Consider the following 27,847-nt stretch of genomic DNA (forward strand, 5'->3'; position numbering starts at 1 on the left):
CTGTGCTGGCCTGGTTTTCCCCTTTCTACCTCTCAGGCCAGTCCTTGGAAGGCTACCCTTCATCCAATCTACATTCCCCAAGGTTCAGTCCTTGACCCTCTGATCTCCTCTCTCTCTCCTCTCTCCCCTGGAGATCTCTGACAGTAACCACAGCTCACATTCAGATAGTTTTTTAGGACTTACAAAGCATTCTACACACACTGTCACATTTGATTCTCACAACCATTTTGTGAGATGGGTGCTATTATTATGCCCAATTTAGAGCTGAGAAAACCAAGGCTAAGGGAGGTTAGGTGACATCTATACAGATACCCTTGATCCCAAATCTACCATCTTTTCCAGCCAATCGTTCCCCCAATCATCTTCTATCTCCTTTATTTTCAGTGTTTCCCCATCTGCTTGTTCCTTCTCTACTGCTTACAAGTACACCCATGCCTCCTCCATCTTTCAAAAACAATATTCCTGGAGCCAACCATGCCCTCCAGTTCTCATCCTCTCTCTCCCTTCCCTTTCTTAGTCAAACTCCTAGAAATGCTGCTTCCCCCACTCCCCCCACCCCAGCACTTCCTCCACACCCTTTCCTCTCCTTTTCTTCTCAACACTTTGCAGTCTGGCTCCAGACAACATCACTAGGCTGAATTAGCTTCCTCCAAAGCTCCCAGTGGCCAAACCCAATGGCCTCTTGTTAGTGCTCATCCTTTTTTTCCCCTCTTTTATTATTATTATTATTATTATTATTATTATTTTTGCAGGGCAATGAGGGTTAAGTGACTTGCCCAGGGTCACACAGCTAGTAACTGTCAAGTGTCTGAGGCTGGATTTGAACTCAGGTCCTCCTGAATCCAAGGCCAGTGCTTTATCGATTGCACCATCTAACTGCCCCTAGTGCTCAGCCTTCTTCACTTCTCCATCCCGCAGACATTATTGATGACCCTCCCCTCCTGGGTCCTTTCTCCCTCGTGCTGTTGTTCTTTCTTCTTCTCCTCCGATCTGACCATGCCTTCTTAGGCTCCTGGGATGGATTGTGCTTTATATCACTGTCTCTTGTTGTCAGCATGCCTCTGGGCTCCATGCCCTCTCCTCTCTGCACATGCTTTCTCTTGGGGACCTCATTGGCTCCCGTGGGTTGCGTGATCACATCGATGCTATGTAACTCTTGACTTTAGCTAGTCCCAGTCTCTGTCCTGTGGAAATCTTAAACTCAACTATGTGACGGGGTCACACAGCCAGGGTCTCTGGCACTTGAACCCAGATCTTCCTGATCCCAAGTGTATTAATTACATTAACAGCTAGCATTCATAGAGTGATTTAAGGTTTGCTCTACCCCTATAGTTCTCATTTGAGCCCCACAACAGCTCTGCGAAGCAGGTGTGATTCTACTGGAGCCAAAAAGAAGTTAAGGGACTTGCCCAGGCTCACATGAATACTAAACGTCTGAGGTGGGATTTGAACTTGGATCTCTGTGGCTCCAAGTCCAGCGCTCTATCCACTCCATGCAGCTGTTTTAATGGGGATATCTCCCAATCCTTTACATCTGGCCCAAACTCTCTCTTCTGAAGCTCAAGACTGAAGCTCTACTCGGACGCTTGTCTCTTCTGTTGTGACACATTATACCAGATTCGCCATCATCCCTTCCCTCCATTTCTAGTGACAACTCCATCATCCCCCAGCCTTGCTCAGACCCCTGGTGCTGCCATGGACTCCTCGCTCCCTCTCCCCAGGCCTGTCAGGGTTTGTTGTTCAGAGCCCCTCCGTCCGTGCCTTCCCTGCCAGCCCCCCCACGATAGCCTCCTGTGTGGTCCTCTCGTCCCTGCTCTCCTCCCTACCAGTCAACCTTTACAAGCTCTCTGATTGATCTTCCCCAAATACAATCCCTGCTCAAGAAGCCCCGCAGCTTTGTCACTCCCTTGCCGCTATGACCCCTTCCCTTCTCTGGGCCTCAGGACCCCCACGTGTAAAGGGAGGGGGATTGCACTGCCTGCTTTCTAAGCTTTCGGCCAGTAAGTGATTTGCTGAAGGGCATCTCTTTCTTTTTTTTTTTTTGGGTGGGGGACAGGACAATGAGGGTTAAGTGACTTGCCAAAGGGTCACACAGCTAGTGTGGTCCTCCTGAATCCAGGGCTGGTGCTTTATTCACTGGGCCACCTAAGTCACCAATGGCCTCCCTTGGGTCACAATTCATATGTGCACAGATTCAAGACCAAGGCCAAGTTCTTAATTCAGATAAGGAAATTGAGGCCTTAGCCACTACAAAAGTAGTCAAAGCTAGGCTCGAAGGTCACGTCCTGGGACCTTTGCACAAGCTGCCTTGCTTAGTGTTACTGGGGAAAGAGGCAGTGGGGCCCAGAAACCAGGGCCCAATTGGCCAGCCTCCCTGTGTAATCCCCACCCCCTTGTTTTCTCTCCTCACCTGTCGTCCAGGCATTCCAGGGGGTCCTGGAGGTCCGGGGACTCCCGGGGGACCCTAGAAGAAAGGAAGAAGACTCAGGCACTGGGAAAGGTCCCCCCCGTCTTGGTAATGGCCGAACAAGGGCAGGGAGCTAAGGGCATTGGCGAGACAAGAAGCAGAGAAGCGGCACACACCTGAGGGCCCGGCTGCCAAGAGCTGCCGATCCAAAGTCCTGGAGCACCCTGGTTGGGGGAGGGGGTTGCAAAAGAAGGGGAGAGGTTACAGGAGACATCTATACACCAAGCAGGAGGCTGGGGTGGGAGTGCAAAGGGGGGCCGCGGGCTTGAGCGCAAAGCCCCACTGACCCCTTGGCACAGCGGGCACAGCAGGGGTGAGGCGGGCAGCCGGGCTGCTCCCCCGGGCCGGGGGGCAGCACTTACCGGCATGCCAGAGAAGATAGGCTCTCCTCGGGAACCGGGGGGGCAGGAGCACTCCCCTGGATCACCCTGAAAAGAAAAGAGAAGTTACAGGAGGTAGGGGAAGGGAAGAGGGGGGCATCCTCCAGGGCTTTAGGGATGCATGGGACCAGCCACTTTCTCAGGCCCTGTGACCCTCTGCACCCTGACAGCGGCTGCTCCCTAAATCCTTCCTTTATGGTCCCCATTCAGCCGGGCCCTGCCAGCCTCGTTCTCCATTTTCCAGCACCTCCCCCACTCTGATCCTTGACCACTTAGCCCTGCCACCCACCAGGCCTCTGCCCCTCCCTGGCCCTGCCTGGCTCACTCTTCCAAATACACTAGATACTCCATTCCAGCACCACCGGAGGTTCCCACCCCAGGCTGCAGGGATGAGCAGGAAGCTGGGTCTGCAGTGACTGGGATTCCCATACCTGTTATCAAACTGCCCACCTCCACATGCCAGAAGAACCCCAGGTGAGGGATCCGGCTGAACACTGGGAGGGAGGGGGGGTCAGGGAGGAAAATCACGGGCTAGTCCCGTCCATTACCACACTCCTGCTGCGGTTAATGGCAATGATAGCTAGGATTTATCAAGCCCTCTAAGGTTTCCAAGGGGAGGCAGAGGGTACAAGTGTTCTTATTCCCATTTTACAGAAGAGGAAACTGAGGCTCCTGGTGGGGAAGCGATTCGTCCACCAATACAAGATCAGGGAGCGTTTGTCAGAGGTCAGGTCTTCCAGCCCTGAATGGGAAGCTGCCCCTCTGTGACGAAGCCAGGAAAGGGGGCCCGTGTGTGTGTCCATATGTGTGTGCGTCCGTGTGGGTGAGACAGCGGGTGGCAGCAGTGCCTGAGCAGGCTTGCCAGCTCCATGGGCTTCGGCAGCGCCCACGAACACTCACCTTTTCACCGCGGGCTCCCTTTTCTCCCTGGAGAAACAAACAGAGCGTGGTGAGAGGCTAAGAGGGAGGAGGTAGCCAGACCCCAGCTCTGACCCTGGGCGAGTTACTCACCGGCATCCCGCTGGCTCCTGGCAGCCCGGGCTGCCCTCGGGGCCCATCCCGGCCCTGGAGTAGGAGGAAAGAGGCAGGTGAGAATGGTCCAGGCACCTCCCTCCTTCCATGAGGAAAGGAGAAGGCAAAGGCATGGGCACTGCTGAGGCCTGGGCACCTTTGATGCCCAGGGAAGGAGACCCGAGGTTCAAGGGGCAGCCCAGAGCACTCCCAGAACTGGAGCATGTTGGAGGTGGGAGCGATGTCCCCCGGCCATCTCACAGATGGGAAAACTGAGGCTCAGGGCCTCAGGGGGATGAGCCTGTGCCGAGGGTCCCAGCTAGTCAGGGCCAGAGCAAGACTCTGAGCCCAAGTCTCTACCCCAGTGGGCTGCCTCCTCCTTAGCTCCTTCCAGGAGGCCTCCCCTCCCACCTCTTAGGGCCCTTCTGTCTGAGGCATTTGACTCAGCTGAATAGCTGCTGAGGGTCTCATATGAGTCAGCCAAACACAGTTCCATGTAGTGGACCTGGCCTCAGTAAGACTTGGGTTCAATCCTGCCTCAGACACTTACTAGTTGCAAGGCTCGGGACAAGTCACTTAACATCTCATTTTCCTTCTTTCCCCTCCTTACAGATAAGGAGCCTGAGGCCCGGGTGGTCATGAGTCCTTTTGCCAAAGCTTGTCAGCTCCACCCTGGCAGTCTATCCCCTTCTCTGCTCACACAGACAGCACTCTGAGGGTCCGAGTCCTTCCCACCTCCTCCCTGCCTCAAGTCCCTCGCTGCCCCGATACATCCTCCACTCGGCTGCCAGGGTGATTTTGTCCTGATGCGCCAGCCTGACATCATCCCCGTCCTACAAACTGCGGCAGCTCTCATCGCCTGCCCCTTCCTACCTTTCCAGGCTCTTTACCCCTCACTGTCCTCCACACACTCGGCCTCTTTGCCCTCCTCTGAACACACCCTCCCCTCTCCCACCTCGACCCCTCAGTCTGCCCGCCTTCCTTCAGGATTCAGCTTCAGTCCTGCTTTCTTGCAGGAGGCCTAGCCTGGGCCCCCCAGCTGCCAAAGCAGGTCTCTCTGAGATTCCCTTCTGCCTACTCTGGGTGTAGATTATATGAACCCAGTTATAGACATGTCATCTCTCTCATCAGAATGGGAGTTTCTTGTGGGTAGGGACTGGTTTTTGCCTTTCTGTAACCCCCAAGCTTAGCACGGTGCCTAAGATAGAGTAAGCATTTAATAAATTCTTGATGACTCAGTGACTTGCCCAAGGTCACACAGGTGAAGAGTCAAAAGCAGGATTTGAACCCAAGTCTTCTGACACCAGAGACCATAGTCTTTCCCAAGTCAGTTTGGCTGGACTCTAGAGTATGTGAAGGGGATTAATGGACAATAAGGCTGGTTGGAATCGGGTTGTGAAGGGCTTTAAATGGTAAACAGCATCGTCAGCATCTGATCCCAGAAGCACTAGGGAGCCTCTAAAGTTCAGGGTCATATTTGTGCTTAAAGAAAATCACTGACAGCTGTGGAGATCTGAGTTGGGGGCAGGGCTGGGGCTGCCACAAGTGTGTCCAGCACCAGCACCTACCACCTTCCCACCAGACGGAAAAAAGGTTTCAGTGGCCTCAGCAGGCCCCACACACTTCCTCCCTCCCTCCTCCCCCGGGGCCTCCCATCCCATCCCTGCCCCACTTTCCCCAGCTGCAGGATAGCCTAGCGCCTGCTCTGCATCCTTACTGGTGGGCCAGTGACACTGAGGCCCGAGGGTCCTGGGGGTCCAACAGCACCTTTCACCCCAGCAGAGCCCTAGAAGAAAAGAAGAAAAAGGGCTAAAGTTCAGTATCAGGATGAAATCTACAATCCTGCAGCCTCCAAGTGTTTCCACTCCAGTCTTCCTCTGACACCTAGGAATAACAACTTCAGTGGCTACAGCAGAGAGGCAGCACAGCCTAGGAGGGAGAACGGCAGCCTAAGAGCTCTGGGTTCAAGTCCTGCCCCTGACACACACTGGGACCCTGAGCAGATTAGCCTTTCAGGGCTCCAGGAAACTAGCAATCAAAATCACAGAGAAGGGGGAGCCCTGTGCTGGTGAAATCACAGGTCTAGACCGGTCCCTGTTTCTCTGGCACTCGAAGGTGAACCAAGAGCTTTCTTCACCATAGAGGAGAGAAGGGCAAGCTGAGGTGAGGAGAGTGAGACTGGCAGAGAGGAATAGACTTGCCTAGGGTCAGATAAGTGACCAGGAAGTGCTTGAGGCAGGATTCAAACTGAGACCTTTAGCCAGGGACAGTGGCCATGTCAGCAGTGCCTTCTCAGACTAGATGCTGTGAGCCTGAGTCTGGTGCCAGAGACTGTGACTTGAACCCAGATGGGGAGGGGCTCATGACTTCCTTTGAAGAGTGGCTAGCCTGAATGATCTTTTTTTTTTTTTGGGTGGGGCAATGAGGGTTAAGTGACTTGCTCTAGGCCACACAGCTAGTAAGTGTCAAGTGTCTGAGGTAGGATTTGAACTCAGGTCCTCCTGAATCCAGGGTAGGTGTTTTATCCACTGCGCCACCTAGCTGCCCCCTAGCCTTCCTTCCTTCCTTCCTTCCTCCCTTCCCTCCATCCCCTTCCTTCCTTCCCTCCCTCCTTCCTTCCTTCTCTCCTTCCTCCCTTTCCTCCTTCCCCTTCCTTCCTCCCTTCCCTCCATCCCCTTTGTTCCTTCCCTCCCTCCTTCCTTCCTTTCCTTCCTTCTCTCCTCCCTCCCTTCCCTCCCTCCCCTTCCTTTCTTCCCTCCTTTCCTCCCTCCATCCCCTTCCTTCCTTCCTTCCTTCCTTCCTTCCTTCCTTCCTTCCTTCCTTCCTTCCTTCCTTCCTTCCTTCCTCCCTTCCCTCCCTCCCCTTCCTTTCTTCCCTCCTTTCCTTCCTTCCTTCCTTCCTTCCTTCCTTCCTTCCTTCCTTCCTTCCTTCCTTCCTTCCTTCCTTCCTTCCTTCCTTCCTTCCTTCCTTCCTTCCTTCCTTCCCTCCATCCCCTTCCTTCCTTCCTTCCCTCCCTCCCTCCCTCCCTCCTTCCTTTGGTAGGAGAGCTGAGCCGCAATCTGCTCCCCCACCATTGAAGCTACATAAGCAAGCAGCATCTGATCAGGCATGTAATGCCGGACGCTGCCCCCCAGGCATCTGCACCTCTCCTGGGAGCCACTGTGCTCCCACGCCATCTGCCCCGGCTGCCGCTGCCAGAGTATATGCACCAGTGACTGCCCCCAGGAGAATTTTCTACCAGGGACAAAGTTCTCCGACTGTCATGGCTTCAATCAGTTGAAGATCCGTGGATTTGTCCTGGTGGGCCGCCCCCTCCACCCACACCTATTGCATCCTCTCGGTTTATCCCCCTGAACCTGAGCTGGTCCTCTGGCAAAGGACGTGGAAACCTGTCCGGTAAGCCCAGAGTGAAGGGGGCCTTTGGCCTGGGAGGGTCCATGGGCATAACTGCTCCTCCAGACCCACCATTACCTCCAAGCTGGAGCCAGGAGGGCTCTGGTAGAGGAAACTGTCACTGGTATGAACCACCAATCAGTAACAACAATAACTTTTCATTCTTATTTTTAACGAGGTGTTGTTATTATGAGTCCAGACCTCCTGTGATTACGTCAATGTAGGGGAGTTCTAGTGTGGAAAAGAGAGCACCAATTCATCTGGAGCTTAGCATCTCAGAGAGTTGTCTGCGGGCACTGAGGGGCACACAGCAAACATGTACCAGGAGCAAGGATTCAACCCGTCTTCTCAAGCCCAAGGCCAGCCCACTGCCCACCATTACCAGGCTGTTCTCTAACTATTAATAATATTAAAAATGCATTTAGAAAAGGCTCTCCTTGAGCATTCTTATCCCAATTAAGCACCTTGCCTGGGATCATGTGGCCAGTAAGGGGCTCTCGGGTCACAGTTCCTGTTAGAGCGGGAGGTGACCTTAAAGATAACCTAGCCCCCCTTTTCATTTTATACATGAAGAAACTGAGCCGGGAGAAGGGAAATGCCATGTCCAAGGCCCCCCAGCTAGTATCGCTCAGAGCATCGCACGCTGGCTTACCTTGGCACCTTTCTCACCAGCAAAGCCGGGTGGTCCCCGAGGTCCCGGAGGCCCCTGGAGAAAGAAAGACAGTCACACTCCACCTGTAAGAGGGCCCCCTCCCCTCCTGATCCCCCCCTTAAGGCCCAGGGGACAGACGTACCGCGGTGCCCGGCAAACCCTGATCTCCAGCCTCTCCCTGTGGACCACAGAGCATGGATTACTACATGATAAGGCCCCCACACCCCCCAACATGTGCTCCCCTCGCTGGCCAATGTCTTGGCCAGGACCAGAGACTTAAGAGCTGGGAGGGACCTGACAGGCTATGAGCCCAATCCCCCTCCTTTTTTTTGTTTTTTTTGGGGGGCAATGAGGGTTAAGTGACTTGCCCAGGGTCACACAGCTAGTAAGCCAACCCCCCTCCTTTTACAGATGATGAAAGGTTTTATGATTTGCCTGATTCACCCAGGTACTAAGTAGCACAGAAGGGATTTGAATTAGGCCTTCAGGCAATTTTTTCCGTTGCACTAAAGCTGCCTCTTGGGGGTATTACCTCCCCTTACCCTAAGTCAAAAGAATTCCCAGAGGCCCAGAGAGGGATGAGGACAAACACAAAGACACTGAGTAATGCAGAGCCAAGATTGGAACCCAGGGCTCCGGCCCCCACTGGCCCCGAGCTCTGCCTAGGAGAAGCTGTGATGCTCAGGCTTCTGTGTGGGACTCTGGCAGGGGGCTGAGAGCCAGGGTGTTAGCAGGAAGCGGGCTGGGGTGGGGAGGAGGGACTCACCGGAGGGCCTTGGACTGCCAGCCCCGGAGGCCCTGGATCACCCTGAAGAGGAGGACACAAGGAATCCTGGTCTCTGATGCTCCCCCTCCCCCCCCCCCACTCCCATTCTTCTCTCCTTGGAGCCCCTCTCCCTTCTACCTTCTTCTCCAGCTCTCTCATCCCACCAATTCTCCGCATTCCTTCGTCTCCCACCTGCTCTCCTTGCCCGGCCCCCGTCTCGTCCTAGGGCCTTTTTCCTCTTTCTCTCCCTCTTGGCCCCAGGTATCCCCCTCCCCTCCCCAGTACCTGCAGTCCTTTCAGCCCAGGAGGGCCTTGCACACCAGGCAGGCCGGGCTGTCCCTGAAAGACACACAGAGGGGTCATCACAGGATCACAGGGCTACATGGGACACTCGAAGCCATCTAGCACAATCCATACAAGAACAGGACCCCCCCCACCCCGTAAGATGTACCCAGTAAGTGGCTGCCCAGGCCCTGCTGGAAGAGCTCTGGGGAGGCAGGGATTGCCGGGGCCTCACAGCTTGCGTGGGCCTTGGGTCCCAGGTCAGCTATCTATCCACTCCGCCACAGGGCTTGGCTCATTATCATTCATAACTAATAATTAATAATGAAACGCTTATATGAAATGCTCTCCTCCAAGCCCAGGAGAGAGAGCAAGCGAGCCCATTCCATCCATGAACAGTGCAAAGTGTTGGGAAGCGCTTGCTCTTTCTGCCACCCCCACCACGCTCTTGGTTCTACCCTCTGCACCAGGCTCTGCCCAAATAATCCTTCCCTCATCTGACCACAGCAAATCTTCCCCTCTCCCAGCCAAGTCTGTTCAGTCCCATCAACCAGGCCTTGTCTCAGGTCCCCTGCTTATGTGGGTTCATAGGCTGGACAGACACCCTCCAGCTTGTCAACATCCTCCCTACAATCCCTGAAATCGACACCCTACATGTGTGTGGCACCATCATCTGCCATGGCAGATGCAGGACACAGGCTTGGATAAATGCAACCTGCCATGTCATGCTGGAGGCTCAGGCTGAGCTTGTAGTCCACTAAAACTCCCAGATCTTTTTCAGATGAACTGCTGTCCATCATACTTCTCCCACCCTATACTTATAGAGCTGATTTTTTGAACCCAATAATGTGACTTTACACTTACCCCTATGACATTTCCTCTTATTAACTGAAGATCAATTATAATTTCAGCTCATCTAGATCTTTTAAAATCTGGTTTCTTTCATCTAATGTGTCAGCTTCCTCCCCTGCCCCCCCCCCATCTGTATCATCCAGGTGGATAGACATTCTACACAGGTTTTCAATGAATAATTGATAAAAGTGATAAACAGATCAGGACTGGGGTCAGAAGCCACACTAGGGGAATATGCCACGGGGACGGGGACAAAAGAGCAGTGAGGACTCACCGGTTTGCCAGGCCGGCCCACTCCCTCGGGGCCCTGGTCTCCCTTGGCACCAGGTTTCCCAGGAATTCCAACAACATCTGAATACTCTCCCTGTAGCGTGGGGCAGGCGTCACATGCATCTCCCTGGGCAGAGAGGGGACAGATGGGCAGGCAGGTGAATGGTGCCCACCCAGAGGTGGCTGGGCATCTGAGAAGGGGCACTGCCCCGACTCAGAGGGCCTTGTCTGCCCCTCTACCCCAAACCCAAATGCTAGTAGCACCAACAGGCCTGGGAGGCTTAACGATGGTCCTTTCCACATTCAGCAGGACCGTGGTATCGAAAACCACCCCCTGCACCTCTGTCATCCAGCTCCTTGATTTTGTACATGCGGTAACCTGGGCCCAGGAAGGTCAAGTGATGGCCCAAGGTCACCCTGGCAGTGGCAGAGCCAGGACATGGACCCAGATGCCCTCACACCAAGGCCAGGGAGTGCTCCCCATCCTCACTAGCACTCAATACTGGTGCTCCTAGGACCAATCCCCAGGGCTTTAGTGCTTGGCCGCTTCCCAGGCTCTCCCCCGACAACCACCCTGAGAAACAGATTGAGCATCCCCCTCAGTGAGCAGACAAGGAAGCTGAGGCTAGGCTGGGGAGGGGGGAGGGAGGCTGCCAGACACATGTGGGTCAGAGCTAGGCCTCCCACGTCCCAGGCCTCCCGGCTCCTAATCCTGCTTCTGGCAGCTCTCCCAGAGTGAAGCCCAGGGGCCGGTAGCCTTTCTTTGCTGACCCCCGTGTCTCATTTCATTTACTTCCTGATTTCGCTGAGGCTCTGAGCTCTCTTAGGGCCCCTCGTTATAGAATAATTGGCATGACTCAAGGTGAGTGGCTCCCAGGCACAATGCATGTAGCTCAGGGAGGCCCTGGGGGGATGCCTGGTGGGAGGGCTAGGCTCCCCCCACCCCCCAGACCCAGCTAAGTCACTTGGAGGGGAAGGTGTGCATGCCTGGCACTTACTTTCTCTCCTTTGGGCCCTGGGCGACCCCTGATCCCAGGCTGTCCTGATAGGCCTGGCTGTCCCTCGGTGCCTGGCTTCCCAGGGTCTCCTGGGTTCCCAGCATCACCCTGTGTGAGATAGGGGAAGGAGAAGGCAGCCATGTGGGGTGTGAGAGCAGGGAAGAATTTAGCACCTTCTGGGCTAGAAATAGGGAGCAGGCAGAGGTGAAGAGGTAGATCCCTGTGCTAAGCTTGCTCTCTCTCTCTCTCTCTCTCTCTCTCTCTGTGTGCGTGCACACACAGGAACCAGAATTCCTCACATCATCAGATTTTGACCTAGAAGGGACCTTGGAACGAACGAACGAACGAATGAATGAATGAATGAATGAATGGAAAGACAGAGAGATAGAAAGAGAAAGAAAGAAGGAAGGAAGGAAGGAAGGATGGATGAAAGGGAGGGAGGAAGAAGGAAGGAAGGATGAAAGGGAGGGAGGAAGAAGGAAGGAAGAAAGAAAGAAAGAAAGAAAGAAAGAAAGAAAGAAAGAAAGAAAGAAAGAAAGAAAGAAAGAAAGAAAGAAAGAAAGAAAGAAAGAAAGAAAGAAAGAAAGAAAGAAAGAAGGAAGGAAGGAAGGAAGGAAGGAAGGAAGGAAAGAAAGAAAGAAAGAAAGAAAGAAAGAAAGAAAGAAAGAAAGAAAGAAAGAAAGAAAGAAAGAAAGAAAGAAATGAGCATTCCTAAATTTACACATGAGGAAACTACAGCCCAGATTGGGGAAGGGGCTTCCCCCAAAGCATGTCAGTAATAAGTATCAGAGCCAGGATTTGAACCCATGTCCTCCAACTCCCAGTCTAGTACGTTTCTTCCGCCAACCTGTCCCACTAGAAACTCTCCCCTGTCCCTCCCTCCCAACAGACCCATGAAGCCCCATCTTACCTTCTGCCCCTTTAGTCCAGGTTCCCCTGCTTTACCCTACAGAAGAAAAGGAGCGAAGGAAAGAAGAGAGAGCCTGGCATCAGTCCTTCCCTGGGGCCTCCAAACCCAAGGGATGCCAGGGGCAGAGAGAGTCTGGCTGGGTCACTATCCCCTGGCACCTCTGGAACACTGACCACTGCTGCAGTGCAGTCCATGGCCCAGCTCCCTCCCTCCCTCCCAGGGACAGAAGGGATAGACTCACCGGCTTCCCAGGCTGGCCACTGCCAGGTAGTCCTGGCTCCCCTTTCTCACCGGGAGGTCCAGGGAGGGCCCCATTTGAAGTCTCTGACACAGAAGGGCACTGCTCACACGGCTCCCCCTGTCAGCACAAGTGCAGGGTTAAATGGGCATGGAGGTAGCCCCCCCAAGGCCCAGTCCTGCCCAGTCTCAAGCCCCAACGGCCACTCTTCACCCAAGCCTGGCATGGACCAGACCAATGATCCTGACAAGGCAGGACAAATTCTTTACCCTAGGGTTTGGAATCTGGAATTGGAGAAGACTGTCATAATAATATGTAATGTATACAGAATTTTTTAATGTTCAAAGCCATATATGTGTATATATACATACATATATATATATATATTAAAAATTTGGGGTGCATGTGTATTAAAAATCCCATCTGAACTGGTGGGCCTACTATAGTCATTACCCTCATTTTACAGGGAGGAAAAGGGACCAAGAGAGGGTAAGTCAATTGTCCAAGGTCACTCCGCTCCTAAGCCTCTGAATCAGGATGGAGACCCAGGTCTTTCTGACCTCAAGGTTGCCAGCGGCCCCCCTACCAGACTGGTTCACACTGGCTGACTACTGGGGGAGACCCTGTTTGGGGGGGGCACATACAGAAATGGAAAGAACCTTAACGACCAATCCCGATTTGACAGATGAAGAGAACAAGGCCCAGAAAGGTAAGTGGCTCGCCCAAAGTCCCCCTTTGCTACCCCGTCCTCCCACTCCATCTGATACACATATACACTGTGTGAACTGTCCTGGTCTCTACCCTCCTCCTTCCCTCCTCAGTAACTTCCAGGCTCACCTTTTCCCCTTTGATGCCAGCTGGTCCCACAGCCCCAGGAATCCCCTAGGAGAGACAGACCGTGAGACACCGACAGAGATGCCAGCAGGTATCCCAGACCCCAACCTCTCATCTACCATAGGGTTGTCCACTCTCCAAGGCCCGCCCCCCTTTTCCCTTTTCTTCCTCCTCCCTTTCTTTGCCTCTTTCCCTTGCTCTCTCCCTCCTCCATCTTCCCTCTCCTCCACTCCAGAAGGCAGCTGATTTGGACTCCCAGAATATCACCTATCTCACCACGGTGTGTTGGGACTCACTCACCGGTTGGCCAACAGGCCCTGTCTCACCAAAATTACCCTGAGAAGGAAAGCAGAGATCCTGGAGTGAAAATGAGCCTGGGGCAAGGTTCCCAGTTCCCTCCTGATATCACGTAGGACCTGCAATTTTCGGCTCTCCCTCCGTCCCAATTCCTATTTCAGTCTCCCCCAACTCTCTTCAGCACTCACCTTCTCTCCCTTGATCCCTGTTGGGCCTGGTACCCCAGCTTCCCCCTGCAAATACACCAAAGTAAGGAAGGATGAGCTTCCTCACCCCGATGACAAACATCCCAGGGCCCTGGAGTGGGGAATGGCAGCCATCCCAACCCCGTGGAGGGATGGACAAAGTCTGGTCATGTGCCAGATGAGAAAACTGAGGCCCCAAGATGGGGCTGACTCAGCCGGGGTCATAGATTAAGCCAGATGCAGAACAGAGATGAGACCAAATAGTCTGACAGTGTGGACTTCCCACACTGGTTGAGGGAAGGAGTCTGAGATCATGGGATTTCTGGATCGCCCAAACACCAAGCCTAAGACTGGGATTGATGGGGGACTCGGAGAGGGTAGGGCCACTCACTGGGGGGCCAGGTAATCCAAAGCCTGGGAAGCTCACGTCTCCCTTGATTCCTTGTATGTTCTGAGCACTGATGGCTGGGCTGCAGGACAGACATGGCTCCCCCTGGGAAAAAAGCCCAAGGGGAACAGAGGGTCACCCCACCCTCCCCAGCGTGGTTCCGGTGACCCTTCCCCATCCTCACAAAGAATCACAGTCTCATAGGGAGCATTTGGTCTAACCGGGCCCTGAGCAGGAATCCCCTCTACAACTTCTCCAAGAGGTCATCCTGAAAAACCTCAACGATGGCGGTCTCCTGGCCTCCAGGGCTCTGAAAGATAGGAAGGTCTTCCCTAAATCAAGCCTACATCTGCCTTTGTCATTTCCACCCGTGCTCTCAGTTCTGCCCTCTGTTTGTTTATTTGGGGGGGGGGCAGGCAATGAGGGTTAAGTGACTTGCCAAAGGGTCACACAGCTAGTGTCAAGTGTCTGAGGCTGGATTTGAACTCAAGTCCTCCTGAATCCAGGGTCAGTGCTTTGTCCATTGTGCCACCTAGCTGCCCCCCAGTTCTGTCCTCTGGAACAAAGCATGATAAATCTATTCCCTCTTCCCTACGGCAGCCCTTCAGATACTAGGAGAGAGCCTTAATGTTCCCTCAAAATCTTCCCTTCCCACCCTCAGTTCCTCCAATTGGTTTGTAGAGCACAGGATATCTCACCCACTTCCCACCCCAAGCCTGGTGGCCCATTGGAGGGTGAGCTGAGCTGCTCTGTCTCACTCGTGACCCACTTGTCATTCACGGCATCCCAGATCTTCTGCGAGTGAACCATTATCTAGCCGGGCCTCCCCCTTCTTACACCAGCCAAGTGATTTTTTTTTTTAAATGCAGGTGTAGATCTTTACGCTTGTCCTGATTGAATTCCGTATGATTAGATCTGGCCACTGGCCTGACTCAGTGAGATCCTTTTGAGACTGAATCACCACACCTTCGCTGTCCCCACCAGCATTCTGTCAGCTGCAAATGTGGTCCGTGTGGCATCTATCTATGCCCTGATCTAAGCCGCCGAAAAATGACGCCAAACAGAAAAGGGCCAAAGGGGGGAAGGGAATGAACATGGATTAAGCACTTACTGTGTGCTGTGCTTTACAAAAATGATCTCCGTGGGGTGCTCTGATGAAGCCCGTTCCCCCTGGTCATGACCAGACTTTACAAAGCATCACCTGCTCTCATGGCTGCTGCTGCCTCGCCCCTCTTCGCTCAGTCCCCCCATCACCCGGCTTCTGTGCCCCCACAAATCCTCGGTCATCAGTGACCTCCTACTAACCCAATCTATTCACCTTTTCTCAATCTCCACTCCCCCACCTTTGTGAAGTAGCTGATGGTAAGTGTGACTGACTCCCTCCTTTCTGATCCTCTTTCTGCCTCGGCCCTCCATGACATGGGTGTCTCTGGGTTCTCCAGCTTCATCTCCACCCCACCCCCCCAGGCCCTGATCTAGGTCCTCTTCTTTCTTTCCCCTTCCCGCCCCCCCATCCACTCCCGTGCTTCAGTGTGCACTTCTATGCAGAATGCCTCCCAATTTATGTCTCTGGCTCCAGCTCTGCTTTCTCATCCTTCAGTGCCTATGGGATAGCTCTTCCTTGATGTCCCACTGGCACCCCAAACCCAACAAATCCCAAACAGAATGATTCCCCTTCCTCCCTAAAGCTGCTTCCTTATTTATGCACTTTGTTACTGTTGTTCACTCATTTTGTTCAGTCATGCCTTACTCTCCCCATTTGGGTTTTCTTGGCAAAGATACTGGAGTGGTTTGGCCTTTCCTTCTCCATCTCATTTTACAGATGAGGAAACTGAGGCAAGCAGAACAAAGTGACTTGCCTAGGGTCACATAACTAGTACTTACATAACTAGTACAGACACTTGTCTGAGGCCAGATTTGAACTCGGGAAGCTCAATTTCCTGCCTCCAGGCCTGGCGCTCCATGTACTATGATACCATCTAGCTGCCCTGTTTATGCACTCGGCAACACCATCCTTCTAATAAGCCAGACTTAGGACCCTGCGAGTCATCTTTGACTCTTCCTACTTCCTCACTCCCCCTCCCCAGTCAATCAGTTGCCAAGGCCTCTAGATTCAACCACCACAATTCTTCTCCCAGCTGTTCTCTTCTAGCTCCATCCAAGGCCCCTGGCCGCCATGATTCCCTCCCACCTGGATGACTGCAGTAGCCTCCCAGCTGACCTTTCTGCCAACAGCATCTAATGCATTCTGCACATGTGACTTGAGTGAACTTCCTGATGCACTGTCCTGGCCATGTCACCCCCATTCAAAACTTTTCAGTGTCACATCTGTTTTCCATGTTCCAGTCCAACCAAGCTGCTCCCAATGCCCCGTTTTTGTCCCAGCTCTGTGACTGTGATGAAAATGAACTCTCCCCATCTCACTCTGTTTGTGGCTGCTCCCTCCCTTCTTCACAGTCTAATTCAGATACCAACTCCCTCCACAAATCCCGGCCCAACTTTGCCCTTTAACCCCAGCCCACGGGAAAAAGTTATTTCTCCCTCTGGAAACTTCTCCTTTGCCCTTACCTCTTACTGCCTCATATCATCGTACCTGACATTTTATTGTAAGCATCTTGAATACAGAGACTATATCATAGCTATCTTTCTGACAGCAAATGCCTCCAATATCTGTGATCTAAATGTGCAAATTCCCCCACTAATGAAATAGCAATCTACCTGAGCCTTCAAAGAGAAGTTCTAGCAATTGTCTGAGACTCAGAATCATTAAATGACTTTTTTTTGGGGGGGGGAGGGCAATGAGGGTTAAGTGATTTGCCCAGGGTTACACAGTAAGTGTCAAGTGTCTGAGGCAGGATTTGAACTCAGGTCCTCCTGAATACAGGGCTCGTACTTTATCCACTGCACCAATTAAATGACTTTTTCAAGGTCACCTGGTCACAGACAGAATCTCAACTCAGGTCTTCCTGACTCTAAGTCTAGACCTCTACCCACAATACCAGCTGCCCCGGTCCGGCATACGAGCATTTAATTCAACTCGGTAAACCTTTCTGAAGCAGCTACTATATGCCAGTCACCATGCCAGGGAGAGAGGCTGGCCTTGTGATTTTACTGATATTAGGAATTCAGTCCCTTGCTGAAAGTACAGAGAGGCTGGGCAGTTTGCCCAGGGTCACACAGTTAATCAATGTCAGAGGTAGGGCTTGAACACAGGTCTTCCAGGCTTTGAGGCCAGCTCTCTGTCCCCACTCTAAGATGTGCTAGGGATACAAAGATATAGTACCTGCCCTCTCACGTTCAAGGGGGTGGGAGACAACATGTACATAGACAAAGAAACATACACAGAAAGAAGTGCAAAGAAAGTGGGAGATGGGTAGGGCACGCTATTAACAAGGAGGGGTTGGAGATGGAAGTCAGGAAAAGTCTCCTGGGGAAAGTGGCACCTGAGTTGAGCCTTCAAAGGAGTTTAGGGATTGTCTAAGGCAGAGGGGATGGCAGGCACGGGCACAGAAATGGACCGGGCACGGCAGGGAGGCCGGGGAGGTTGGACCTCACAGCAGCTGCTATAGTGGAGGGAGGTGGGAGTGAAGAGTGTGTGAGGGGTAATGAGAAGTCAACTTAGAAAGCCAGATTGAAAAGCCAATCCTCTTGGGCCGGGCTTTATATTTGCCAAGATATGAAGGTGAGAGGTGGCATGTCCTATGCTGAGATCATCTGTTTCGCTGTGTTGAATTAAAGGAGTGGGAGGTCCCACTTACCTTTTCACCTTTCATTCCACTGATGCCAGGCTCTCCCTGTCCAGAGATAAGAGGGGGCTTGGGTTGGGAAATGGGGCAAGGTTCAGACCCTCCCAGATCCCAGTGGAGAGGGGGGTAGAAGGGGAGGGTCTCTGATAACCCCACCCCCATGGCACTTCAGTGGGAGCGGGAGATCGGTTCTCCCCTTTAGGGGCTAATATAAGGATAGGCTGGGTCTTCGAGGTCAGCTGGTACAAGCCCCTCGTTTTTGTTTTTGTTTTTGTTTTTTCCCTCGTTTTTTTAACGTGAGGAAACTGACGCCGAGTTGGGGGGAGAGGGACGGGGGGGGGGCGGGTAGTGATATGCCTTGAATCTCCCAGTGTCAGTGGCAAGGTAGGATTTGAACTGGGACCCAGGTTACCACACGGGCGGGAAGCCAGAGCCCCACCTTACCTGCCCCAGGCCACCCAATACCTACCCGGTCGCCCTTCCGCCACATAGCGCTGCCCAAGTAATCCTGAAAGAGAGGCGGGTTTGCGGTGAGGGCAAGGCGGCCCGACGGCCCGCCATCACCCCGGACTCCTTTCCTCCCTCCTTCCTCCCACCTTCCCACCTTCCCTCCCAGCCTCGCCCTGCCCGTCTGCCCCGGCTCACGATGAGAGCCGGCTCCACCCCGGCACCCCCGAAAGGCATCTTGCCCTCACGGCTGCAGCTGCCTCCCTGGCACAGGGGCCGTTGTCACGGAGACGCTGGAGGGGGGGGTCGTTGCCGTGGAGACTCGGGAGAGTGGGCGCCAACTCTATGGTCCCGCCCCGGGGGAATAATGATGACACCTGGCCCCTCTAGCCCACTCTATCATCTATGGTTCTGCCCCTGGAGAGGGAGCTGTGACCATGGAACCCCACCGTTAGTCTTGTTCATGGGAAATGAAGATAGGAGGTCATGGTCCTCCTAGCCCACTCTAAACTATGGTTCCTCCCATGGGGAATGAGGAGAGGTGGCTCTTCTAGGCCACCCCACTGCAACAGTCTTGTTCATTTTGAATAACGGGGCACAGTGGCCCCACTCGGAGAAGGAAATGGCAAGCCACTCCAGTATCTCTGCCAAGAAAACCCCGAATGGGGTCATGAAGAACTGAACAAGATTGAAAAACGACTGAACAATGACAAACACTTCCTCTAGCCTACGCCGTAACTAGGATAATGTCTATGGGAAAGAGAAAAGACTGTGGACCCTCTTTAGTCTCATCTGTGGTCTTGCACATTTGGAATAATGAGGATACATGGGCCTACTAGCCCACAGTGTATTCTATAGCTTGGCCATTGGAGATGGAGAGGACAAGTACCCTCTGGGCCCACCTCCCCTACATCAGTGGTCTTGAAGAGTGAGAGAATATGGCCTCTCTAGATCAGGCCCTAATACACACACCAGTGGTGGTACCCATAGGGAATAATATGGTCCCAATAGTCTATACTTTCATCTATGGTTATAACCATGGAAAGTGAGAGCATGGAGATAAGTAGACATGTCCATGGGGAATAATGGGGAACATGGCCCCCACTGGTTTATACCATAATCTGTTGTCATATGCTTGGGGACTAATGGAAGAAAGAACATGGCCCATCTAAGCTACCCAGGACTGTAACTAGGAAAGGCCATTAGAGCTTTGACCCAGGGTGCAAAATTTAGAGGATGCTAATTCACTATTTTGGGGTACCCGTCTTCTCTGCTCATCCCCACAACAGTGATGATCTTGCACTGGCCAAGGACAAGGTGTGTGTGTGTGGGGTGCGGCAGGGAGCGGTTCCTCACCCTTCAGCAGATTCAAACCCTCCTGTATCCTGAGACCCACCTCCTCCCCCTGCCTAGTGGCCATACCCAGATAAACCTAATCCCAAATCCATTCTGCTCCAGCTACAAAAATGTTGGCTTTCCGAGGCAATTCTGTGTAAATGATCATGCCAATGAGTATCTGTGCACTGTCCATTCTGCCCAACAAGTGCCAACCCACCTGGAGCAAGCCAGGTTCTCCTGGCTCCCCCTTCGGGCCTGGTTTTCCTGGCAGTCCCATGAAGTTCTGAAGCCCCTCGGGCAGGGTGGGACACACTTCACAGGGGTCACCCTGTGGGAAGAAAGAAACTGTGAAAGGGAATAATACTAGACCCAGTGCAGCCCTAGACATACCCCACTGAGTTCCCATAGTCACTAGCCCTGCCCAACCTTCTCCACCAAGCCCCCAAGGGAGGTGTGAGAACCCAGGAGTGCTGGTCCCTATAGTGGGCAGACAGCACCCGGGGGACCCTCAGCCCTGAGACCTTCCATCCGGACCCACCTTTTCTCCTTTCAGTCCTGGCGTCCCTGGTCTCCCCTGTTGGAAAAAGAAGTGTTGATGAGCACCAGGCCCAAGGGGAGGGAGGTGGACATGGTTGGAAGAGGAACTCGGTAGGGTAGATCTATAGGTAGGGCTGGCTTCTCTTCACCCTCCAAGCCCTTCCACATAATACTTACAGGCTTTCCCCCTGGACCTTCCTTCCCTGGAGATCCAGAGCTTCCCTGAAGAAAACAGCCAAAGACAAAGGGTTAATGGTGCAAGAGGGGTGTGAGGGGAAAGTCATAGGTCACCATGCCCAAGCCTCCCCATCATACAGATGGGAAAACTAAGGTCTAGAGAGGGTAAATGATTTACCCAAGGACACACGGACAGTGAGGGGCAGAGCTGGGACAAAAATCCAGGCCTCCTGATTCCTCATCCAAGGTTCTTTCCACTGTACTGCATACCTGCCAGGGACCTAGACATGCCCTTTCAGGGAGCCTTCCTTGATACAGAGGCTCCAGGAAGAGTTCAAGTCCCTCAGCCCCTTCCTCCCTGCTCCCTTATCAAACAGCCCTCCCTGATTGCAAGTTCTTCCCTCAATCCCTGCTACAGCCTAACGGAAGATATATATACATACATGCTTGTATGCATGCACACATACGTGCATATGTATGTATACTGTTCTTCTTATGAACAACAAGGACAGCTAAAGAGCCTCAATGGATAGAGTGCCAGGCCTGGAGTCAGGAAGACCTGAGTTCAAATCTGACCCCAGATACTAGCTGTGTGACCCTAGGCAAGTCACTTTACCTTGCTTGTCTCAGTTTCCTCATCTGTTGAATGAACAGGAGAAAGAAATGGCAAACCACTCCAGTGACTTTGCCAAGAAAACCTCAAAATGGGGTAAGTCGGAATCAACTAAAACAACTCAACGACAACAGCAAATACGAACAGCATTTCTGTAACCCTTTAAAATCAACCCTTTTTTCTCACAACAGCCCAGGGAGGTTCAGAGTGTAAGTCAGTATTGGGCCCATTTTACAGATGAGGAAAGTTAAGACTTGGTGAGGGGAAGTTTCTTGCTTAGGATCACATAGTTCAGAGAATCATTGATTTAGAGCCGGAAAGGATCTTAGCAGCCATAGAGTCCAAGCCCCTCATTTTACAGAGGAGGAAACAAACAAGAGGAGAAATGACTTGCCCAGGGTCACACACCTAAAGGAGGCAAGATTTAAAGTCAGGTCTTCCTGGCACTTTTCTCCACTGCTGCGCTCTGCCTCATCTGCTACGGAACATCAGGGCCAGGACTTGATTCCCAGGCTCCTGACTCTTTGGTCTGGCTCTTGCCAAACACACTTTACTCCTGGCACATCCTTCCCAATATAAACCCTTAATTCCTTTCACTGCCATTTCCCAGCTGCTATCTCCATCCCTTCTAAGGTTACTGTCTAGCTACTCTATATTCTCATTTAAATATGTCACACACACACACACACACACACACACACACCACTCGAATGTAAGCTCCTTCAGGGCACAGCTTATTTTTGCTTTTGTTGCCCCAATGCTTAGCTAAGGGTCTGACATTTGGAAAATCCATGCTGATTGTTGATTGATAAACATGACATGTGGGCTCCCCAGCCCTGTGTCAGGGTGGAAAGAAGAATGGATCCAAAGTCTGACACTCACTAGATGTGTGACCCTGGGCGGGTCACTTCTACTCCCTGGACCTCAGTTTCCACATCCATAAAATGGGGAGAATAGTCTTTGCCCCACTGGCAAAGATTGCGTGGTTTACATGAGACAATGTTAGTAAAGCTCTCTCTGTATTAATCATAACAACATTTGTCATCATCTCTCAACTCAAATTTCCCTCTTGTCCTTGCTTCCTTCAGCAGGATCAGAGGCTCCAGGTGAGCCCCAGAGGTAGGCAGCTGTGGCAGGGTCAGATGCCCTTTCCATATGGATGGAAGGCTCTCTTCATTATTGTGTGAGGCAACATGGGGTCAGGGCCCAGAATGAGCTGGCTGGGACACAGCAGGCCCTTCCAGGGCCCTGGCCCCCGCACCCCCCCACCTCAGCACTGCCCTGCATACTGGGCACAGGCTTTGTGAATACAAAGGGAGCCAGGGACTCAGGGGAGCTGCAAGGCGCCGGGAGCTGGGAGGAGAAGAAAAGGAAAAAAATCTATTTTCTCCAGCTTATTACAGATTAATCTCCAGACTCTTGAGTCGGAGTCTGGCCGAGGTTTGGCCTCTTTCCTGGGAGGGAGGCAGGGGGTGGGGGCGATGGCTGAGAAGCCTGTCTGCAGCTTCCATAGAACCTCTTCAACCCTTTCCCTCCCATGTCCAGCTGGGGCCGGCTTAGCCCCGACCCTCCCTCCCCCCAGAGGTTACCTTGTCTCCTTTTGGGCCAGCTGGACCACCGGGGTCCCCCTGTGGGGAGAGTCAGAGAGTAAGCTCAGCAACCTCCCTTCCAAAGCCTCTTCTCCTCCCTTCATCTTTGGGGCTCTCCTCCTCTGGGCCCAGACAGGGGCCCTCCTGCATACAGAGCTGTGTCTCCTTCCCAGAGAGGGGGGAAGTCCCTAAGAGCAGAGCTGTATCTCCCCCTTAGAAGGAGGGATCTGAGATCAGGGGCTTATCTACCCTTCAGACTGGGGGTCCCTGTGGGCAGACCTCTCCCTCAAAATTGGGGATCCTGAGGTCAGAGTTGTGTCTACCCTCAGACTGGGGGTTCCTTTTCTTCCCCATCTGTCCCGGTACTTTGCCCTCAGGGTATCTCTGGATAGGGTGATGGGTATGGGACGTGGACTAGCCTTCCCGGCTGTGTATGTCGGGGGAGGGGTTGAGGACACTCACAGGTATTCCTGGCAGTCCCATCCCAGGGGGTCCTGGGAGTCCTGGGGGCCCTGGCTCTCCAGCCAATCCCTCTGGTCCCACGAAGCCAGGGTCACCCTGGGACAAACACAACCAATCAACAAGCATTTACTCAATGCCTATGTCGTGCCAGGTGCTGCATCAGCACAAAAGCGAACTATTTCCTGCCCTCGAGGATTCTCCATTCTACTGGACACGGGAAATGGGAGGATCCTTCCTATCATGCCCCTAGCCCACCCTGTGACCCCTTACCTTCTGCCCCTTGGGCCCAATGACACAGATCTCCCCAGGCCGACCCTGTGGAAAATGGGAGACAAGGGTGGGCACTGATGCCAGAGGCGGCCTGAGTGGCCCCCGGCCCTCCCCTGCCCCACTCCCCCAAGAGCCTTACATCTCGGCCAGGCCTCCCCATTGAACCCTTGAAGCCTGTGTCTCCTCTCTCTCCTTTCTGGCCCTAGAAAGGAAGACATGATATCGACTTAGGCTATAGATCCAGACAGCGTATCATCGTGGGTTGGAGCCAGGAAGCTCTGGGGTCTGGTTCTGCCTGTGACACAGACGTCAGTCATGTGACCTTGGGTAAGTCACTTAACCTCCAGGAACTATAGGCAACCCTCTAGGACTAGAAGGTGCAGTCCCTACCTCAAAGATAAATGTCTAAAAAGTGAGAATGTTGGTTTTAAAAAAGGCCTTGCAAGGGACAGCTAGGTGGGGGAGGATAGAGCACCGGCCCTGGATTCGGGAGTACCTGAGTTCAAATCCGACCTCAGACACTTAACACTTACTAGCCGTGTGATCCTGGGCAAGTCATTTAACCCCAATTGCCTCGCAAAAAAAAAAAAAAAAAAAAAAGGCCTTGCAAACCTCCCACTGGTACATTCATGACAGTTTTTACTACTACAGATGGATCAGGGCTGGGGACCATCATGGAAGTAGGGACATGGGTAACCAAGCCTCCTAGGAGCCTTGAGGTTTCTGGGATGAGGACCTTCTTGGCCCCCTCTATTTGACTGTCATAGCTGGGATCAGAGGGAACATCAAGTCCAGTCCCTTCATTTTACAGGTTAACTTTTTTTTTTTTTGCGGGGCAATGGGGGTTAAGTGACTTGCCCAGGGTCACACAGCTAGTAAGTGTCAAGTGTCTGAGGCCACATTTGAACTCAGGTCCTCCCAAATCCAGGGCCCCTGTTTTATCCACTGCACCACCTAGCCACCCCCAATTTTACCGATAGGGAAACTGAGGCCCAGAGAAGGGAAGGAATTTGCTCAAGGTCACAGAGGGTCAGAGCTAGCCCAAGGTCTGGGCTCCTCTGACTTTATTGTGCGTCTTCTCTTCCCTAGAGAATGTAAAGAAAGCTTACCTTCTGCCCAGTCGATCCAGTAATTCCAGTAGGACCCTGGGAGGATAACTGGAGGTGAGCCCCATGTGCCCTGTGATGCCAGCCCCAGCTATCATACCCGGAACCCCTCCTCTCCCACCCTGACCATGCCCGAGGATCTGCCTACTCACCGAGTCCCCTTGATCTCCCTTTTCACCTTTGGGCCCTTCAGCACACTGGTAGGTAGGTGGAGAGAGAGAAGGGGCAAGGGAGGAGATGGGAACACATACGTTACTTAGGCATTGAGCGTGGACCACCTCCCTTGTCTGACTGAGAATTCTGCCCCCTGTCCTCCAATTCCATGGAGCCTTACCTGGAGAGGGGCATCCGGGGAAGTACGGACACAGTCAGAACCCTGTGGGCAAGAGGGAGTTCAGAGAAAGGGAACAGGGGCCAGGGCAGGAGCAGAGGGGGATGGAGACTGAGATTTGGGGGAAGAGAAACCAAGGGTGGGCAGGGAATTTGTAGGGGGTTAGAGATCTTCCTGGTTCTGTCGTTCAGTTGTTTTTATTCGTGTCTGACTTTTTGTGACCCCATTTGGGGTTTTCTTGGCAGATCCTGGAGTGGTTGGCCATGTGCTTCTTCAACTCATCTGACCGATGAGGAAGCTGAGGCAAACAGCGACTTGCCCAGGGTCACACAGCTTGTAAGTGTCTGAGGCCAGATTTGAAATCAGGAAGAGGAGTCTTCCTGACCGCAGGCCTGGCGCTCTGTCCACTGTGCCACCTGGCTGCTCTGTTCTACTAAATGGAAATTGCTGGGGGAAAAGAACTCTATTTTCTGGAAGATGGGAGAATGTTTTGGGCATTCTGGGAGCCTAGAGGGCACCCTTTCTCAGAGCAGGGAGCCTGGGACCAGCCACTCCATGCTTCCGCGTGCCTATGTCTGCTTCTGGAATGACAGCAGCCTCGGCCATAGAACAAGGTCCCCCCTCTGGAGAGCACTCCCACATCCAGCGACAGGCGCGGCTGGTATGTCAGCCCCTTCCCCCGGCAGTAGGCATGGGTCAGGGGAACACGCAGCGGGCACAGATGGTTACTCACCCGAGCTCCTTTCTCTCCCTTGGGCCCTTCAGACCCTGGTAGGCCCCGCTCGCCTTTCCCACCCTGCAAGTAAGGAGCAGAGCAGAATGCAGCCTCTTAGCCCAAAGCAAACACGAGCAAGAGAGCCTGGGAGAGATGGCTAACCCCTCTCCCACAAGGGGCATCCTGTGTACCTCATCCCTCCAGGTCCTTATGCCAGTAATCCTGGGTATGCATATGTGGGGTTAGATTGGAGCAGCCATATTCAATCCCAGGGAAATGATTTCCTACCCTGGACCCTCCCCACACCTCTCAGCCTATGGACATGAGGGGACCATAAACATAAACAAGGCATGGTCACAGGGAGTCTGGCTCCCTGCCCTCCCCGACACATCTGTGCATAGGCACCATGCACATGCATGCACCCCCCCCCAGTCTACACATGTAGACACATGTGGACGTGCCGTGTGCCTCGGATGCACACACATGCCATCGTGCGTAGCCTGTGTATCCCATGAGGGTACATGCACACGGGCCCGTGCCCCAGAGTTACCCATACACACATCTGTTACTGTGCCATGCTGAGGGCACTGGTGGATGGAGATGAGGGGTGGGGGTGGGGAAGGCAGGAGGAAAAGACAGGGCTTAGGACTCACCTTGAGACCAGGAGGACCCAGTGTGACCTGAGGAGACACAGAGTTGGATCACCAGACAGGGAGGCAGGGAAGTCAGAGGCCCAGAGAGGGCAAGCGACTTTGTCAAGGTCCCACAAAAAGGCCGGGAAACAAACTGACCCCCTGCATTCCCCTCCATCCCTTGTTCTTTCCACCAACCTGGCTCCAGGCTCCCTCGTCCCCCTTCAGGACTCTCTATTTCGCTGGATGGAGAATGGGGCTAGTCTTTGTCCCCCCAATTTATCTCCTTCCCAAGCTGCTCATTTGCCATGGCAATCCTGCTGTTTCCATAGCAACTTCACACACATCTGGAAGCCACAGGCCTGCCAGATGTTACAGGCTGGTTTGGCTGGGAGGAGTATTGAGAATCCAATGAGGAAAGATGATCGGATGGGGTGGGGGGAGGGATAGAGCGGTGCAGTCATGGGGGACAGAGTCATGGAAAGTTGGAAGTAGGGGGAGGGTCTGGAGCAGTCCTCATGTCTCCCAAGTCTGAGCCCTAGCCCATCCCTTCCTAATGTTACTCCCTGTCTCCGATATCCTGCCAGGAGCCAAGCCAAGCTTCCCTGAGTTCCAGAAGGAGTTTGGGGGTAAATGGGAAGTCAGGCAAGCCCACCAGGAAGTCCCCTCCACAGCTGTGGGAAAAAGGGGATATTTAGAGGAGAAGAAAGGCCCAGATTTTGACTAAGGGGCCCTAGAAGGGAATGCTTGCTGAAAGCAGATGGGATGGTCAATGTGGCCCTCCCTCCCGTGGGCTCCTTCAGCCAAGGCCGAGCAGGGGGACATTCTGGGCAGGCCAACTGAGCACATCAGAGCCGTGGGAGAAGGATGAGTCAGGCTGGTGGCATGGGGGTACCCAGCCACATGTGGGTGTGGGTGTGGGTGTGGTGGGGACACAGTTGGACACCAGCTGCACACCACTGGGGCCCCTTTCTTCTCCTCAAACCTCAAGGGACTTCCTGGGGAGAGGGGGGAGGCTAAGGTCCCAGCCCCACCTAGGCCAGACCAGATTTTCAGGCAAGACCCTTGGGAGCAAGAAGGACCTGCCGCTACCCAGGCTGGGGTCAGAGCTGTGATTTGGGAAGAGGACTAATATTTAGCCAAGGTTCATAATATCCAGAACTAGAATAGACTTCAGGGATTGTCCTGACTAAGCCCCTCATGTTCCTGATGAGGATGAAGGGGACCACATTGGGGAAGGCATTCACCAAGTTTCCTGGATGCCCAGCAAGCCAGCACCAGAAACCAGATTCCAGGCACCATCTTTGATTTCTGGCCCTGTTCTTCAAGGAAGAATGTTAAGGGGACCAAAGAGGACTAAAAGATCCTCAACCATGACACATAACAAAAGAGGGTCTTGCTGGCCATAAGCTTGGGGCATTGAAGCCCCAGGGAGGGGAGGAGGAATGGCAAGCTATGGACAGACCCATTCTCAGTTATGAAGTAGGAGTCCCAGCAGTGTCTGATGATTAGAAAGGGCCTTCTGGTACAAAAAAGGGAGGAACAGGAAGCCTAGGGAGGATGCCTAGGGAGGATGCCTTGCCCAAGTGCCCTATCAACCGGCCCCCATCCAGAAAGGACCCACAGACGTGGGCCTATGTTCCTTCCATCCAGACTTGAGAGCCCTCCTCTATCTTCACCCCTACATACTTTGGGGTCCCTTCCCTCCCACCTGGTGCCCTTGCCTCTGTGGGCTCACTCACGTTGTTCTCCGTGGCATGGATGGCACAGGGAGGGCACTAGAGGAAGAAAGCCTAGTCACCAGTCAAGTCAGCCTTGGGGATCCCACATGAGAACCCTGCTGCAGAGCCCCTCCTGCACCCCACAACTCACAATGTCCTGAACATTCAGAGGCTTCCTGGCAGATCTAAGCTTCTTTTAGAGTTTACTAGGCTGAGAATCAGGACATGCCCACCACACAT

General features: G+C 53.3%; 1 protein-coding gene across 1 annotated transcript in view; it reads right to left on the reverse strand.

Annotated features, from left to right (window-relative positions):
• Positions 1-27,847, reverse strand: part of COL16A1 (collagen type XVI alpha 1 chain) — a 73,174-nt gene that overhangs the window by 33,719 nt on the left and 11,608 nt on the right. Inside the window, exons 11-43 of the mRNA XM_043998026.1 lie at positions 27,629-27,664; positions 25,908-25,934; positions 25,273-25,335; positions 24,543-24,584; positions 24,361-24,405; positions 24,212-24,247; positions 23,242-23,304; positions 23,103-23,147; positions 22,833-22,928; positions 22,371-22,409; positions 20,169-20,213; positions 19,993-20,028; positions 19,672-19,782; positions 18,139-18,177; positions 17,682-17,717; positions 13,927-14,028; positions 13,539-13,583; positions 13,354-13,389; positions 13,057-13,101; positions 12,223-12,339; positions 11,982-12,017; positions 11,072-11,179; positions 10,078-10,200; positions 8,955-9,008; positions 8,670-8,711; positions 8,046-8,081; positions 7,904-7,957; positions 5,576-5,644; positions 3,859-3,912; positions 3,748-3,774; positions 2,830-2,895; positions 2,584-2,631; positions 2,411-2,464 (exon numbers count right to left, since the gene is read on the reverse strand). Coding sequence (XP_043853961.1) covers positions 2,411-2,464; positions 2,584-2,631; positions 2,830-2,895; positions 3,748-3,774; positions 3,859-3,912; positions 5,576-5,644; positions 7,904-7,957; positions 8,046-8,081; positions 8,670-8,711; positions 8,955-9,008; positions 10,078-10,200; positions 11,072-11,179; positions 11,982-12,017; positions 12,223-12,339; positions 13,057-13,101; positions 13,354-13,389; positions 13,539-13,583; positions 13,927-14,028; positions 17,682-17,717; positions 18,139-18,177; positions 19,672-19,782; positions 19,993-20,028; positions 20,169-20,213; positions 22,371-22,409; positions 22,833-22,928; positions 23,103-23,147; positions 23,242-23,304; positions 24,212-24,247; positions 24,361-24,405; positions 24,543-24,584; positions 25,273-25,335; positions 25,908-25,934; positions 27,629-27,664 — 1,875 coding nt within the window. The remainder of the gene's footprint in view (positions 1-2,410; positions 2,465-2,583; positions 2,632-2,829; positions 2,896-3,747; positions 3,775-3,858; positions 3,913-5,575; positions 5,645-7,903; positions 7,958-8,045; positions 8,082-8,669; positions 8,712-8,954; positions 9,009-10,077; positions 10,201-11,071; positions 11,180-11,981; positions 12,018-12,222; positions 12,340-13,056; positions 13,102-13,353; positions 13,390-13,538; positions 13,584-13,926; positions 14,029-17,681; positions 17,718-18,138; positions 18,178-19,671; positions 19,783-19,992; positions 20,029-20,168; positions 20,214-22,370; positions 22,410-22,832; positions 22,929-23,102; positions 23,148-23,241; positions 23,305-24,211; positions 24,248-24,360; positions 24,406-24,542; positions 24,585-25,272; positions 25,336-25,907; positions 25,935-27,628; positions 27,665-27,847) is intronic.

The sequence above is a fragment of the Dromiciops gliroides genome, chromosome 3, assembly GCF_019393635.1.
Source record: "Dromiciops gliroides isolate mDroGli1 chromosome 3, mDroGli1.pri, whole genome shotgun sequence".
Taxonomy (NCBI): domain Eukaryota; kingdom Metazoa; phylum Chordata; class Mammalia; order Microbiotheria; family Microbiotheriidae; genus Dromiciops; species Dromiciops gliroides.